This window comes from Achroia grisella, unplaced genomic scaffold, assembly GCF_030625045.1.
Source record: "Achroia grisella isolate CSIRO2021 unplaced genomic scaffold, CSIRO_AGI_Agris_v1 utg487, whole genome shotgun sequence".
Classification (NCBI taxonomy): domain Eukaryota; kingdom Metazoa; phylum Arthropoda; class Insecta; order Lepidoptera; family Pyralidae; genus Achroia; species Achroia grisella.
Window position 1 is genome coordinate 1100456 of NW_026712891.1, and position 16810 is coordinate 1117265.

The following is a 16810-nucleotide window of genomic DNA, read 5'->3' on the forward strand; positions in this document are numbered from 1 at the left end:
TTTCATACAAATTGCGCGAACGGAATATTTGTGAAAGGCATACGTTTTTAATCACGTATTAATATATAGATATCGGAACATTATGCTGATTTTTTTAAATTTATATATGCATTATAATCATAATCTACTTTTTGCAGTCCTTGCACGTCTCTAAAGTATTGTACCTGGCAATGCTGGCATAATGCAATATGGCCGGAGCTTACGAGTTTCACTGGTAGTGTGTGCAGTGCTCACATCGTTTCAAATAGAACGAAGTAATTCTGACGGCTCTAAAGTTTCATTTTTGATTTTTTAGTGATTATTGTTTCTGTTTACCTTCTTTTAATCAGAATTTTATGGTGAATTTACTGATTTTTCATTTTCTTCGTCACCAGAATTCATGCGACGACAAAATGGCGTCGCTTGACAAGATATTACTGCAAAATAGTTTTTCAGATTTTATTAGGTTTTCTTAAAAATATGTCTAAAAATATCACCACAGGTGTTTTATTACGTTTTTTCTCAATGAAATTCTTAACTTTGGTTAATTTTATTTGTTAATTATATAAGAAACGCCGTATTCGCTGAATTTTCTACAAAATGCTCTTGGTAAGTATTTCTTAGCTATTATACAAATGTTTTGTGTGTATTTGTAAATTCAATTACATTTATTGGCTTCGAAATGTTACAAAAGTGTTCTAAAGGCATTGGGTGTGGCCCTGAAAAGGGATGAAATTTTAAGACGTAATAGTGAATTTATTGGTTTCTTTGATTGTTTACAATATATTTCAGTGTTTTTATGTATTAAAATATTCGTGTCCCACAAAATAATCGATTTCCAATGTTTCTTTGTTACGTAATCTTCCTATAGTGGGCACTGAAAATTATTTTTGAGATGGACCCATTTTTGCAATTTAGCTTTGAAATTTGGCCCTACCTTTGAAGATATTTGTTGTGAAGGTTATGTTTTGTTATTTTGCTTATTATGAATGTGACTATATATCAGGAACTACAGTAAATCCAGTAGTAAAACTGGCTCTGTAAAAATATAAATTTTGTTGATTTTCTTCAGAAATAGTGTTAAATTTCATGCTAAATACATTGTAATTTTGAGGTTATGCCCTCTGTTTATTATGCATTATGTGAATCATTCATAATTACAGCTCATTTTATTTGGAAAACAGTGAACACAAGGATACTGAATTTGAAAATAACATTGCTATGAACTCTCTCAATTTTTTTATTTACAAGAACAATTTGTGCCGAAATTATTTATTCGTAGCATATACTATGTCTATGTGGTATAGGGTTTCATTTAGCAACTATTTATCAACTGAATAAGCAGTAGTTTTGTATGTTCAGAGGAAGCAAGAGTTTAAAATCAGATGCTGACAATAAAAGTTATAGTTTTTCATCAGGATCTGCCTGCTTTTAAAGTGGACAAATTAATATAATATAGTCTTTATTGTGAAGAGTATTCTAATCTAAGACACCTCTGTTTTTTTCATATTGTTATGTCAAATTTCCATTATAGAATTGTCAAAAGTTAATATAATTAATTGAAAATAGTATGTGCTCATAATCTAATGCAATAGTATATTAATTAATTAGTAGTAATTGTTTTATCTCTTCTTAATTTATTTTATTTTATTATAGAAAGGATCTATGACTGAATCAGGGAGTGAATCTACTAGTGAGAAGGGTGAAAAGAGTGATTCCAGTGGCTCGGGCTCAGGCAGTGATAGGTTCGTAATATTTTATTCTCTTCACCATTCCACATAATTTGTAGTTAATTTCATATTAGCTTTATTTAACATTTACTTGTGTTGAACAGTGACAGTGGATCAAGTTCATCAGGTTCAGGGTCTGGGGGAAGGTCAGGGTCAGAAAAGTCTTCTATTGCTAACAGATCACATCACAGTGATGATAGCAAGTCTTCACCAAAACACAGTAACCCAAATTCTCCTAAATCTGATCATCACACTGACAAAGAAACTAGTGATGATGATTCACCACCAAAACCCAGATCTAGAAACAGTCATGGCAGGGTTAAATCAGATCTTTGGGAAGAAAATCCAGACATTTATGGCATTCGGAGGTCTGCAAGATCTCGTAAGGAACCTGATCGTCTAAAATTAGCAGATAGTGATTCCAGTGAACGAGGAAGAAGTAACCATAGGAAGAATAGAAAGAAAAGGTAAGCAGATTGTCTCTTTGCCTATTATTAAATTGCAGTCTCAGTATTTTAAAACTAAATGTCAGGTATTACCATAACATTTGACTAATATTCATATTTTTTTATTTTATACTGGATTATCTACTATTTTAGTGATTCATGGAACTCAAACACATCAGATAGTGATAGTGATATGAAAGGCTCACCACCACCGCCTTCTAAAAGACCAGGCCAAAGAAGTGTACCTCTAAGAAAAAAGAAACCAGCAAGGAGAAGAAGATTTACAAGTGAAGAGGATGAAAGCACAGAAGCATCTGATGAGGACACAAAGAGGTATGATTTACATTTTTTTCACCATCTTTTGTGCTTGTTATACACTAATGTAACTAATTCCTGTATGATCCTTACAAATGTAGAAGTGAAAATTAATCTTAATTTTATTACATATGCATATTGAAACCAAGGAACTTGCGAAGATATTAAATAATCTCTTTACTGCTGGGTGGAGCTTGAATAGCTATTTATAATAGCATCCACTCAACATGCACATTGGCCCAATATGTTCAAAATGAGGACTCCATTATCCACTTGCACTTGCACTTTAAATTTATATACATTAGAAGAAAGGTCAACCTGTATTTGTTATTTTGTGGACTGCAGATTTATTTTAAAACAAATAATTAAAGGAAGGAAAGAGGAAGTAATCCATAGAAACATCACAATGTTTTATATATGAAACTTTTATGTTGATTTTTACTTTAATGCAATATGACTAACATTTCTTCTAGCAGAACAGCTACAAGACGTACAGGTGCTGCAGTCAGCTATAAGGAAGCTAGTGATGAACAAACTGATTCTTCAGATCTCCTGGAGGTTGAAGGGGGTGAGGGTGATCCTGATGCTGAACCAGAACCTGAAGATCACAGTGAAACCATTGAAAAAGTTCTAGGAAACAGACGTGGAAAGAAAGGAGGTATAATATAGTTAATATTATAAATTTTTATTTGTTGTGTAATTTAAGTTTCATAACCATTTATTAAATGAAATTTTGTTATAATTTGCATTTTGGTGCACAACATACTGTTAAATTTTAGCTAATGTCTTCTTATCATTATGCAGTCACTGGCAATGTGACAACAGTGTATTATATAGAAGAACATGGAGATCCAAATGAAGGATGTGATCCTAATGACGAAGAGTCAACAGAACCTCAATACCTGATCAAATGGAAGGGATGGTCACATATTCATAATACTTGGGAGTCTGAAACATCACTTAATGAACAAAAAGTAAAAGGCCTTAAGAAGTTAGAAAATTATATAAAGAAAGAAGCTGAACTGTCATGGTGGAGACAACAGGCAGGTCCAGAGGATATTGATTATTATGAGTGTCAATCAGAATTGCAACAGGAATTGATAAAAACTTACAATAATGTAGAAAGGATAATAGGTAAGACATTTTGTTTTTTGAATAATCTTTTTATTCTTTTAATTACTTACTAGCATATATTTTATTGACTAATTATAGAAATCGCGACCATCTCGCCATAGGGATTAATTCGAATTATATAGAAAGTACTGGCTGGTCAGCAACGCGCAAATTTGTCTATGTCACATTCGCATCTTGTAACATTTCTCATTACAGATTCGCTCCTATTGATCATAGATATTGTTTTTATGTAAATACATACATGTACACAGTACATATTTCTATGTATACATGTGCATACATACATGTATACATAGAAAACACTCAGACCAATGCAAACAATCATACTAAGATATATACAAAGATTTTTTTTTTTTTCTGAGTCTATCCTGCAATCAGTCGGAGACTATGAACAGATGTGGTGTAGGTGTTACATCGCGGGTAGATATACAAAGATATGAATACAAATCTTTGTATGTGATAGGAATTGAATCTGCGATCATCAGAGTAAGATGGTGTGCTATCCGACCGTCGAATCGGATATAGGTCAATTTATTAGGATCACATGTGCCTTAGAAGAAATTTACCAATTTTTATTATATTTCATTATATTGGTAATAATGGTTTTCACACAAAAGATAGATATATGCTGTAGCGGACTTCTATATACATTTATTTAAGAGATACATTATATTTGTGTAACTCTTACAGTTTTTGCAGCGCACTCTTGAATGACTCACAGATGATTATGATTTTTTACAACTTGACATATATATTATATTTCCCCCAAATTATATAATATTGTGTCTACCTATATTCCATGTTATCAAATAAACTGTCAGTATTCTTATTTTTGTATGTAGATATAACTCAAATAGAAAAACATGGTTATTATAGATATTATATATCATTGTACCAAATTTAATTTCAATCTGTCCAGTACTTTTTGTGTGAAAGAATATTTTCTCCATCTGTCCTCAAAGTAAACACGATAGTTTATAATATTAATGGTATACTTTTTATTTTAGCTGAACAAAGAAGAGAACTAGAAACTGGAGGAGTTGCCCATGAATATTTCTGTAAGTGGGAGTCTCTATCCTATGCAGAGGCAACTTGGGAAGATTCTGCATTGATAGAACGAAGGTGGCCAGAAAAAGTAGAAAACTTTAAATATAGAGAGGCTGCGAAGTCTACACCATCAAGACATTGTCCAGTCTTAAGAAGGCGGCCTAAGTTCCATCAAGTTAAAGAACAGCCTGAGTACATTGGGAAGGATAAGGTAATATATTTTCCTATTTTTATGACACTCTAACTCAGAGGTTTCTAAATATTTCTATATTAGAATAGGAAAGAAATCATACACTACAGTGACTGAATGTGATCAATATTGTTCGCATTCCTGTGGACTAAGATGGTATACTCCTTATAGTAGTGATTTCACCGATATGTCTTTGATTTGTTGTCTTTCAAACTGAAACAGCCAATAAACAACCAAAAGCAGAGGTGCCTGACACTGCAAACAGTAGTGAGGCGGAGCACTTTATACAACTTGATTTCATACTCTCATTTTCTAATCTCAATGACTTTGTTGCACAATATTACACATATTCTACATGCGGCTCTTTATATAATGTGATGTCATAGTCCTGTTTAGGTATACATATAGGGGTTCAACTGACCATCAGGCAGGCCGTCAGCTTGTTTGCAATCATCTGGTTAAAAAATTACATTACAATAAAATGGATTTGGAAAATTGTCCTACATTAGTAAATTATTTTGAGTTGTTCTTTTATTAAGCTTCTCTGGAAAGAGAACCAAAAAACGCATTAATCGAAGCTTTATCAAATAGTATTAACCATGGTTTTTGCAAATGATATTCTTTTAAAAATTCTAGCTATCACATTACATAATATTTTTAGTTTGGATTATTTTGCTATGGCTGCATGCCGGAAGCAAATGTTTTTTTTCTATACTGTTGGTAGGAATCATTATTGTCTGTGAGCATTCTGTTAATAACGCCATCTCTGAGCAATTCCTGAACTTTTATAACACTCATATAACTACTTGCTTTTCATTAAAATGGACTGCTTTTGTAATTGGCGACTTGACGCAATACCGCACTGTGCCGCTACATATGTGCTTTTCTATTCTAAACTGCATTGCAAAGAATATATGTTTATATTAGTTATTTAGATATAAAAGTTTACATAGAGGTTTAATAGTTCATTAAATATCGGAAATATTTCTTTTTTTCCAGACCTATGAATTAAGGGATTATCAAATGGATGGATTGAATTGGTTAATACATTCCTGGTGTAAAGACAACTCTGTCATACTAGCTGATGAAATGGGCTTAGGTAAAACTATACAGGTAAGTTATTTTTTTTTAACAAAGTTGATGCTTACTTAATTTGAATTCTACTACTCAATTGAATAGAACAAATATTTATATAAATGTTAAGAATTACAATTAGACTTCTGAACCAAAAGGGTCAAATGGGAATTTTATGGTACAACTGTCTCATTTTTCAATCTCACTGTACTAGAGATATTCATCATTCATCTTGCTTTATAAGCTGTGTTTAGATCCGATGGTGAAATATAGTAGTGAAATTACAGGGTACAGTAGCATAACAACTTGTCCTCTGGAATGACAACACTTGAGGTTAACAAGTATCACAAGACGATGTTGTCTCCATGGTCTCGTGGGCCATTAACATATTTGCCATTTCATAAAATTATATTCACCTGTCATAATGCTGTGCTTCAGAAATTATGAAAAATAGACATAATAGATTTACCTTTAATATTTACTTTTCAGACAATATGCTTTCTGTACTACCTCTTCAAGTCTCAACAACTATATGGACCATTCCTATGTGTTGTGCCTCTTAGTACAATGACTGCCTGGCAAAGGGAGTTTCAGCAGTGGGCGCCAGACATTAATGTTGTCACATATATTGGAGATGTAGACAGTAGAAATATAGTAAGTTTCTTTTTATTTCTTAATAGTGCTTGGTTCAATATTGGTTGGTTTCTCGTTTACTCGGTTTAACAATTTTGTGATATAATCATTAACTCGCAACTTGCCTTTTATCTTTTCGCTTTATTATAATGTATTATTCAGTTTGTTTGCATAGCCTTATTACCATTTATTTATGTGTAAGATGTGTCAATTATTATATTTTCTCTGCTACTATTTTGTGTATAGAACTTGTATTTATATTGACTAGTAGGTTTAGTCAGTTGAGTGATATATGTATATTATATTATATATAATTAATGCGAGTTTTTCTATTTTACAGATTAGACAGTTTGAATGGAGTTTTGAAAGTTCTAAAAGGTTAAAATTTAATGCTATATTAACAACTTACGAAATTTTACTCAAGGATAGACAATTCCTAAGATCATTTAGTTGGGCATGTTTATTAGTTGATGAAGCCCACAGGCTAAAAAACGATGATTCTTTGCTATATAAAGCTTTGAAGGAGTTTGATACAAATCATCGACTGTTAGTAACGGGTACTCCATTGCAAAATTCATTGAAGGAATTATGGGCCTTATTACATTTTATTATGCCTTATAAGTAAGTATAGTATTAATGTTTATTGACTAAAACTCGTTTGAATTTATAATATAATACATGTTGTATAGTACTGAAAAGTTTTACATTGAATTGTTGATATGCTTAGGTTTGAAACATGGGAAGATTTTGAAAAAGATCATGAAGATGCTGCCATCAAGGGTTATGAAAAGTTGCATAAACAGTTGGAACCATTCATATTTCGAAGGCAGAAGAAGGATGTCGAAAAATCATTGCCTGCAAAAGTAGAACAAATATTAAGGGTAGAAATGACATCAATTCAGAAGCAATACTATAAATGGATTTTGACCAAAAACTATACTGCGTTACGGAAAGGTGTTAAAGGGTCTATCAATACATTTATAAACATTGTTATTGAGTTGAAAAAGTGTTGCAATCATGCACTTTTGACTAAACCAGAAGATTTTGAAACAAGAGCTTCTCTCGCAACGACAGATGCCGTAGAGGTAATATATTTTCCTAATATTTAATTGAATAGAAAATTCTTATTCAAATAAACTTAAATTTAATCTTTACAAAAACTATGACCACGAAACATGTATGTTGCAGTTTTAAAGAATTGTTGTAACTTTAAATTTTTAAGTAGAAATGTATGTATACAAACTACCAACTAATTAATTAGAGACAAAATAATATTTTTTCACTGTTAAAATTTGATGATGGATAACTTGTTGCAGAAACTTTTACGAGGCTCAGGAAAATTACTTCTACTTGACAAGCTTCTGTGTAGGCTCAAAGAGACTGGGCACAGAGTTCTTATATTCTCTCAGATGGTGCGAATGTTAGATATATTAGCAGAATACTTGCAGAGAAAGCATTTTCCTTTCCAACGTTTGGATGGTAGTATTAAAGGTGAAATTCGGAAACAAGCCTTAGATCATTTTAATGCTGAAGGTTCTCAGGATTTTTGCTTTCTTTTATCAACACGAGCTGGTGGCCTTGGGATAAATTTAGCGACTGCAGATACAGTCATAATTTTTGATTCCGATTGGAATCCTCAAAATGATTTGCAAGCTCAAGCTAGAGCTCATAGAATTGGACAGAAAAATCAGGTAATTAATTTTCTTACAAGTCAATATTTCCATAATAATTATCACTATCATATACTAAAAATATAAGGCACTTTTAGGTCAATATTTATCGGTTAGTCACAGCGAGATCGGTGGAGGAAGATATTGTAGAAAGAGCCAAAAGAAAGATGGTTTTAGATCATCTAGTTATCCAGAGGATGGACACCACTGGTAGAACAGTTCTCAATAAACGGGATGCCTCTGGAACAACTTCAAATAATCCTTTTAACAAAGAGGACTTAAATGCGATATTAAAGTTTGGTGCCGAGGAATTATTTAAGGATGATGACGAAAATGATGAGGAGCCTGTCGTAAGTCATTAATTTCTTTAATAGCATTTTTAATATGTACTCGTATGATACCTACATAGTAGTACAATTTGTCTTGATAATATAATTAGGTGACAAAGTGGTCAATATTGTATGTGGGCTAGAATCTTTAAAATATATCATAACATCTAAAGTTAGTCTTTAAAATATGTCATAAAAAGTAACTATTATAGATTACCAAATATAAGTGGTATCCCAGAAGTAATAATCAGACATATTGTTAAGTGTCATGAATGTAACACCTTAACATGCCTTCATTTCATTCATATTCAACTCAAATGCTCAATTGGGATTTCACCTTCTTCAGTTTGTAATTTATTATCAGTATTTATTCAGAAACTAATTTAATAAATCACTAAAATATAGTATCATTGATGTCTGTTTGGTATTTATTAGAATAATAAACATCCAGTACAATGAATTAGGGACAAATAAGAATCCATAGAACAAAAATGCACGATTTAACAGTGCTATCATTGGAATATTAACATTAAAGTTTTTTTATTATAATTTAATAACAGTGGCACATAACTTTTTAGTGTGATATTGATGAAATTTTACAACGAGCGGAGACTCGTGACGAAGGACCAACGCTAGCGGGAGATGAATTATTGTCTGCTTTCAAAGTTGCCAGTTTTGCTTTTGATGAAGAGAAAGTAGGGATGGATGTTAAAAAAGACAATACAGAAGAGGAGAGCAGAGACTGGGTATGTTTAATATATTTTTTTTTATATAATTGGAATAGCACATAATGACGGTCCATCTAATGGAAGGTGGCACTCATCAAGTATGTATACGAACAGAACCACAGCCAATGCAGCACCATGTGAATGTCCATGGAAACCCATATCCACTAAGGCATTGTTATTCGGGAGAATTACGTGTAATGCCTCTATGTAATTTAAGGACTAAATAATAAATAATAATAATAACATAATTCTGTGTATATATTACTTATTGATATGTAAATATTCTTTTTAGGATGATATTATACCTGAAAATGTACGCAATACTATAGCAGAGCAGGAGAAAAATAAAGAAATGGAAGATTTGTATTTACCACCGAGAAGAAAAAATTTGCAACAAAACAATGCGGATAATAGTAAGTGTAACATATGGTACTTACATCCGTTTAATTACTACTAATTTACATTTTTTTTCTTTTATCTAGAATCTGTTCTTGATCTATGAACAATTTTTGGAGTGTGTGAATAGATAGTGGATTATCCTCTCTAGTTTCAGAATTTGCTTTTGTTATCATTTTTTTTAAATAGAAGGCGGTCGGAAGCGACGCGGACGCGGTTCTGGCGAGGGGGACGTAGACGGTGACGCTGATGGAGACGGGGATGCAGAAAGTGACGGCTCTGAAGGCGACGCCAGTGCGGATGACGACCGACCCCGTAAGCGAGGCCGACCTCCCGCCTCACACAGGGAAAAGATTAAGGGCTTCACTGACCAAGAGGTGTGGTAGATTATAATTTTTAGTGTATCAACCATATTATTATAATATACCCTTCAGTATAGACAATGGCTTGAAGTTGATGATTGAATATTTATTGATAAATCAAAATTAATTTAAATATTTCTACCAATCTGTGGGAATTTAATGAACTGACTATGTTTTCGTGTGTCTTAACAATAGTATGTTCATTTAATTCCCGTATATTGTTATAAACTATTGCAAATTCTACCCCCTTTTTCATATAATTTAAAACTAAGCTTCTGGTGTGGTGCATTTTTATCCAATACAGTGTTTCCCATAACAGTACAAAGCAGAATTTGTTATATTAACATATATTATCATGTTAATATGAGAGATTATTTAAGAATTGTGCAATCGAAGTGTCATCCTACAAATTTCTATTTTACCAGTTAAACTCAAACAGAAAGGTATTAAATTATATTCTGTTTACCCTTTATATATATACATATATATAATGTAATTGAATTTTTTTTAGATACGGCGATTTGTCAAGAGTTACAAGAAATTCTCTGCTCCTCTGGCACATTTGGACAGTATAGCCTGTGATGCTGAACTACAAGAGAAACCATTAGCCGAGCTTAAAAAGCTAGGAGAAATCTTGGAGGAGCGATGTAAAGCTGTGTTAAATGATGCAACGGAAACGCCTAGTAAGTTTGATAAATTATGAAACTCTTATATTCCTTTCTTAATAGTTTTAACTTGTCTATCTTAATAAAACTGCTAGTTTACAACTGAAACAGATATAAAAATAATAATATTCAATAATACTTTCATTAAAATTTCGTTTGTTTCTGTTAATTTCTACATTATATATTTAAATATTATGTGCCACATAAAGGCAAACAATGTTTTCAACCAATTATTTTATCAATTATTGTAAGCGAACTAAATTTCACAGATGAACAAACAGATGGTCGTAAAAATACTAGAAAATCATTCAAACTGGGGGGTGTACCTGTTAATGCTAAAACTTTGGCTGCTTGTTTGGATGAGCTTGCACCTTTAAACGACTTCTTGCCAGAGACGAAGGAGGAGAGATTAAAATGGCAGTTAGACTTCAGGTACATTATTATTATTTATTAATATCATATCTAAGTTGTCTTATTGGATGTAACTTCTAAGTCCATTACGATATACAATAGATGCAAATCTAGACTACGTCAGCTCCGAGTACTAGGAGAGGCTTAAGATTGACATCATTGTTAAAAAAATATTGATATTTAAATAAATTTATGTTTTAGGACTAGGCCAGCTAATTTCGATACTGAATGGGGAGTTGCAGATGACTCCAAACTGCTTGCAGGTATTTATCAATATGGTATGGGATCCTGGGAAGCAATAAAAATGGACTCTTCCTTCGAAATAGGTGATAAAATCTTAACCAACGAAGATAAAAAACCTCAAGCGAAACATTTACAGTCACGTGCGGAATATTTGTTAAAACTAATTAAGAAGTTGCTAGATCAAAAGAATGGGAAACAAAAACAAAGGAAACCACGAATGAAGCGAGGGAATAAGGAACCTGTAACTAAAGACATTGTAGAAGATGATATGAGTTCTGGTGATGATAAGAAAAGCAAAAGTAAAAATGATAAGGCTGAGAAGGTAATTTCTTATAGTGAATTGAATAGGTGGACCTTGATACCAACACGCCTGTATGAGGCCCATTCATAAATTACGTCACAGGTTTAGGGGGGCGGGGGGAGGGGAAGGCGGTCGCTAAATTGTGTTATTGTATGTTGCTTCTAAATTTCATAACAACACATTTCAAAATCGAATATATCCGAATATTAACCAATTGAGGCAAATATCACGAAATTCGTGTCACGTCATGGATTGACAACTTAAACACTATAAATTTTAGAGGCAAATGAATGTTCTTTTTTCTTGTATGTATAGTTATCCTAAACGGCAAACTGTCAGTAGGTCTGACAGTCATATCTAGATAAAATCCGAACTTTCTCAAGTCTTATAAGATCATAAAATCCTAAGATGAAATTGATAGTACTATTGGATACTGGAGTCACTACTGATATGGACTGTTGTAGAGAGTGGTCCGGGTCATTCGCAGCATATCAGCAGATTATATTTTTTTCTTAATTGAAATTATTATTTTGCTCTGAATCTAATTTTTGGCCACAATATATTTTCTTCATTTTAATATGACAGAAATTTTTATAAATATTGTCATTAATTCACAGAGTAAATTGAAATTAGAGGACATTTTAACACATGATGAAACATCTAATGATAGAAAAGAAAAAGATAAAAAACGCACAAAAAAAGAAGGCAAGGATAGGACCAAGGGAGATAAAGTGAAAGGCCGTAAAAAGCCTGCGGGGCCTATGCATTTTACGGCAAATAATGAACCTCGGGCATTGGAAGTTTTAGGAGATCTTCATCCATCAGTATTTGAAGAGGTATGCTAGAACAATTTAATATTAATGTATTTTAAGGTAATTATAATTCCAAATAAATTGACGGCCCACCTGGTCACCTATATATATATATGTGCAACACTATGAATATTAAGTCATTATGTGACACCATCGACATACATGCATTGCCATGATTGAAGACTAAGCTGTTACGCCTCTGTAATTTAATACCTAATTGCACCCCACAACCCAAACACATCTTAGAAACCAAACGGTTTAGCGGGTGACTAAGGTGAGTACCTTACGCAGACAACTCGTAAGTCTGCTTTTAATCGAATCAGATGGTTCCGTTTTAAGTGATCCTATCTTGCATATTATATGTTATCAAATTATATGCTGGTTTCATATCACATGAACAATGAATGTTATATGTTATTGCTTATTTTTAGTGCAAGGAAAAAATGAGGCCTGTCAAAAAAGCTCTCAGAGCACTTGATAATCCAGATCAGACATTATCCGAGAATGAACAAGTTACTAGAACACGTGCTTGTCTTTCTCAAATAGGGAGTCAAATCGATATATGTCTTGAGGCATATCCAGATCCTGAAAAGAAGGTGGAATGGAGAAGTAATCTTTGGTATTTTGTGTCAAAATTTACCAATTTTGATGCAAAACAGTTGTATAAGTTGTACAAATATGGCCTTAAAAAAACGGTAAACCCTAAACAAAAGGATGGAAAACACAAGGAAAATGTAAAGGTATATTCTTATATTAGTAGTATGGTGCTTTAGATCACAAGAAAAGTTCAATTTTTGTTAATGTCATATATGCTTAAAATTTGCATTTTAGCTATAGAAAGTACATTTAATTAAACATTAGCAATAACATTTTTTTTGTAGAATTTGATTCATTGAATCATCATTGAATTATTACTAAGAGCACTATTTATATTTATCCACAGACAATTAATAAAAACAATCACAATTCAAATAATCATTTAAAAGCAAATAAGAGAGAATTAAAAAATAATGATTTGAATAATAAAAAAGAAAAGAAAATTAAAGTTGAAAAAGAAAAATCGGACAAAACAAACAACAAAACACCACATACATCAGGTATTAAGAGAAAATTAGAAGAAGGAGAATGCGATCCAGAACCTAATGAGAACAAACGCCATGAAAGGTAATTCATTAATGATAATATCATTTACTTTACTAACAAGCTCCATTTTCAGCACATCATTCATTTGCCATTTCAAAATTCATGTCATTTCATTGCACGCTTGCTTTTGTACATTTAACTGACTCATTGTAGCTAACCTCTCTTAGTACGCTCACCACCGTATCGCTTCTTTCATCCATGCAGACATAAACACAAGCACAAGGATCACAAGCATAGAGACAGAAGTTTGAAGCGGGATGATTTAATATGCAGAGAACGCAGTCGGCCGGAACGCGACCGGGAGCGAGATCGAGACCGCGATCGCGAGCGCGAGCGCGACAGAGAACGAGATCGGGACCGAGATCGGGACCGGGATCGGGACCGGGACAGAGACCGGGACCGGGACCGGGATCGAGACCGAGAGCGATCGCGGACTCGCCGAGACAGTGGAGGTGTAGGACCACCACGAGTGCGTCCTCCCTACACAATGCCGCATCCTAATACTCTTCATACTGAGCATTCGGCGCATCCTGGTTGGACTCCTCCAGCTTATCCTGGACCGAGGCAATATCGTGGAGATCGTAATCCACGACCTCATGATAAAAGAAGGCGAGTACTATTTGTATAATTATACAATTTGTTATCTTTCTCAAAATATCGTGATTTTTTTTGTAACGTACAATACGTTTTAGATATGGCAGCGGTGGATTTGTCGGAATGGCGGCGCCTTATGGTTATTATGAAGGCGCAACTATGCCAAGCGGTATGGGTTTCCCACCGGTTCGCCCCTATCCAGACGAGTGGCGAGGTTACCCTTCAGATTATTCCTATGAAGACCGAGAATACGAGCGTGAAGTTTACAGACGAGATTATGACAGACGCGCGCCGCCTACTTAGTTTGTTCTTTGAACTTTGTTTTTTTGTAAATAATTGTAATTCTATTGTAAATATTGGGTAGGTGATCTCTTTCCGTGGACGCTGGTTTGACCCGAAAACTGTAAAGTGTAAGTGACAAAATAGTGCTGTGGTTTTTATCTATGTGATAAGCGAAGCGCATCGATTCATATAGAAACGTTGATTAATATTATTGTGACTGTGTTTTATAAATAAGACTGTATAGCAAATTTATTTATTACCGAATCTGTCGATTGATTGTTAGTGTACAGATATTAGACACAATACCATTAATTTTTATAATATTTCGATTTTGTTGCCGATATTCCGGTGTTAAATAATATTTTTTAGTATTTAATCTGATTTTCTATTTATTTGATACCTTTCACAATTTATGTAATTAATTTGACAGAAATACTGGTGATATAAACATAGGTCATAGTAAATGTACAAAATTTAGTATATTAGTAGGTTTGCATTCAAAATCATGTGCAATTTTCACTACGAAGTGTATATTAGCTTGATGAGAGGGGCACATAAAATTTGTCATTGCATTTTAGCAGTGTACAGGAAAGAGTGTTTCATTTGTGCATTCGATTCTCATTCTACGTGCATTTCCGAGCCTTGTTCGGGCTCATACAGTCCTATTTTTATACATTATGTAAAGTCTTAGTCTCTGTTACATGCGTTGGAATGTAATGAGATTGTGGAAAGTCTTAAATGGTATTATACCATGATAATAAACATATTAAAGTTGGAAAATGTGTATTTATTTAGTAGTATCCTATGTAGATGTCTAGTAGATGACTAAGGTTATTTACATAACCTGAAGAATTCAAAGAGTTGTGTGCCGGTGGGTTGCTAATGCTATAAAAATTATATTGGACTTCACCTTCACTTCCTTGTAATTTGATTTCGGGCAAATAACCACCGAATTACGATAATAATATGATAAGTAAAGAGTATTTGAAAACACATATAGTACAACACCTGGAACTGAGCTGTCAAGAATGGAACCTAGTAGTATGAATGTCGACATTCATATGATTCCATTCTTTGCATCGGCTATTTTATGATCTCTATATTGAATTGAAGGGTCCGTGATAAGGCAGTTATAGATAATATAAAATATAATTGTTAGACCTTCAATATTGCAACACATGAACGGTATCACAGGAATTACATACATGATTACGTGATGTCTATGTGCTGTTCTATAATATAGGTGACGGTTACAACTTATCGTCAGTTTGACTGTGGCAGCAAATGCTAGTATATGTGACAAATAAACCACAACCAGATACAGGACTACTAGTGTATGTATGTCCTATATTCCTTGATATTAAAAGGCATTACTAAACTCTGTTGTGGTGGAGAAATGAATAAATTACCTTCCATAAAGTGAACCGTAGTTCTTACAAAACATCTATTTATTTTAAGGAAATGGATTTCCGCAGAATACCACCACTTTAGGTTATACAGCTTTAATCATATTTTTCTAATGCATCATATTGAAAGAACCCTCCTGCGCTAACAGTATACTCCACAACGGGGGCGGATGACAAGATGGCCACGAAGTCAGGTCAGTTAGCATGCCGTGGCAAATTCTCTAGGAATTAAAAACGATGGTTTTAGGGGGACTATGTACGAATTAACATGGTATATTGCTAGTAATGTGGTAAACAGTCAATTATTAATAATCTCCTTCCCCGGGTGTGGAAATAACCTGGAAAAATTATGTAGATTTTCACTCATTTGGCAAGTTCAAAGTTGCCGTAGAAATATGAAACTGTTTCGGTGCTTTTATTATGTCCAAACCGCATAAGTTCGGCCGTACACTATCTTCATATGAAATATTCGGCGGCACCAGTGGTGGTTGATAACATAAGCATTAGGTTAGGTTAGTTAGCCCATCGTATATTCACCACGAATTTATCACGACGGTTTTCCACGAAGTGTACCTGACATGGTAGGTACATCCATGCATTCTATATAGTAATGTTGTTTTTAGTCAACATTACTATATAGAATGCATAAAAGTACGTGTACAAACAAGGACACATGTTATATATAATAAGTTAGGTATAGTTTCCTTAGTTTGGGAGTTCCATGCTCCCAAACTTTGCATTATAATATACCTACATGATGTAAATATGTCGGCATGTAGATCATGTGTATAGCATATTTGTTTGTATTTGTGTAATTTTACCTAAGAGAGGTATTTAATAAATAGGTTTGTTACTGGTGTGTTGTTTAAACACCAGGTCAAATATTGAACGCAACGCGTTAATTCTTTTCGATTTCGATG

General features: G+C 33.3%; 1 protein-coding gene across 3 annotated transcripts; it reads left to right on the top strand.

Moving 5' to 3' along the window:
• The first annotated feature begins 197 nt into the window (after positions 1-197).
• On the top strand, positions 198-15264 carry LOC131845820 (chromodomain-helicase-DNA-binding protein 1). 3 transcript variants are annotated; one of them, XM_059194945.1, is made up of 24 exons: positions 198-588; positions 1636-1724; positions 1814-2176; positions 2309-2488; positions 2944-3128; positions 3275-3604; positions 4612-4862; positions 5841-5954; positions 6405-6569; positions 6889-7169; positions 7276-7633; positions 7865-8239; positions 8317-8568; positions 9126-9293; positions 9568-9688; positions 9861-10048; positions 10545-10716; positions 10968-11130; positions 11311-11674; positions 12271-12489; positions 12897-13205; positions 13409-13629; positions 13813-14217; positions 14301-15264. In XM_059194945.1, the coding sequence occupies exons 1-24, from the start codon at positions 580-582 to the stop codon at positions 14503-14505; spliced, it is 5487 nt and encodes a 1828-aa protein (XP_059050928.1). In that variant the 5' UTR covers positions 198-579; the 3' UTR covers positions 14506-15264. The 3 variants fall into 3 exon arrangements, with proteins under 3 accessions (XP_059050928.1, XP_059050930.1, XP_059050929.1); XM_059194947.1 differs by having other exon boundaries at positions 13882-14217; XM_059194946.1 differs by having other exon boundaries at positions 2947-3128.
• The last annotated feature ends 1546 nt before the right edge of the window (positions 15265-16810 follow it).

Coding starts and splice junctions, on each gene's coding strand:
- LOC131845820 (XM_059194945.1), top strand. Junction 3,605..4,611: donor TAATGTAGAAAGGATAATAG/GTAAGACATTTT, acceptor TTTTTATTTTAG/CTGAACAAAGAAGAGAACTA. Junction 13,206..13,408: donor AACACAAGGAAAATGTAAAG/GTATATTCTTAT, acceptor ATTTATCCACAG/ACAATTAATAAAAACAATCA.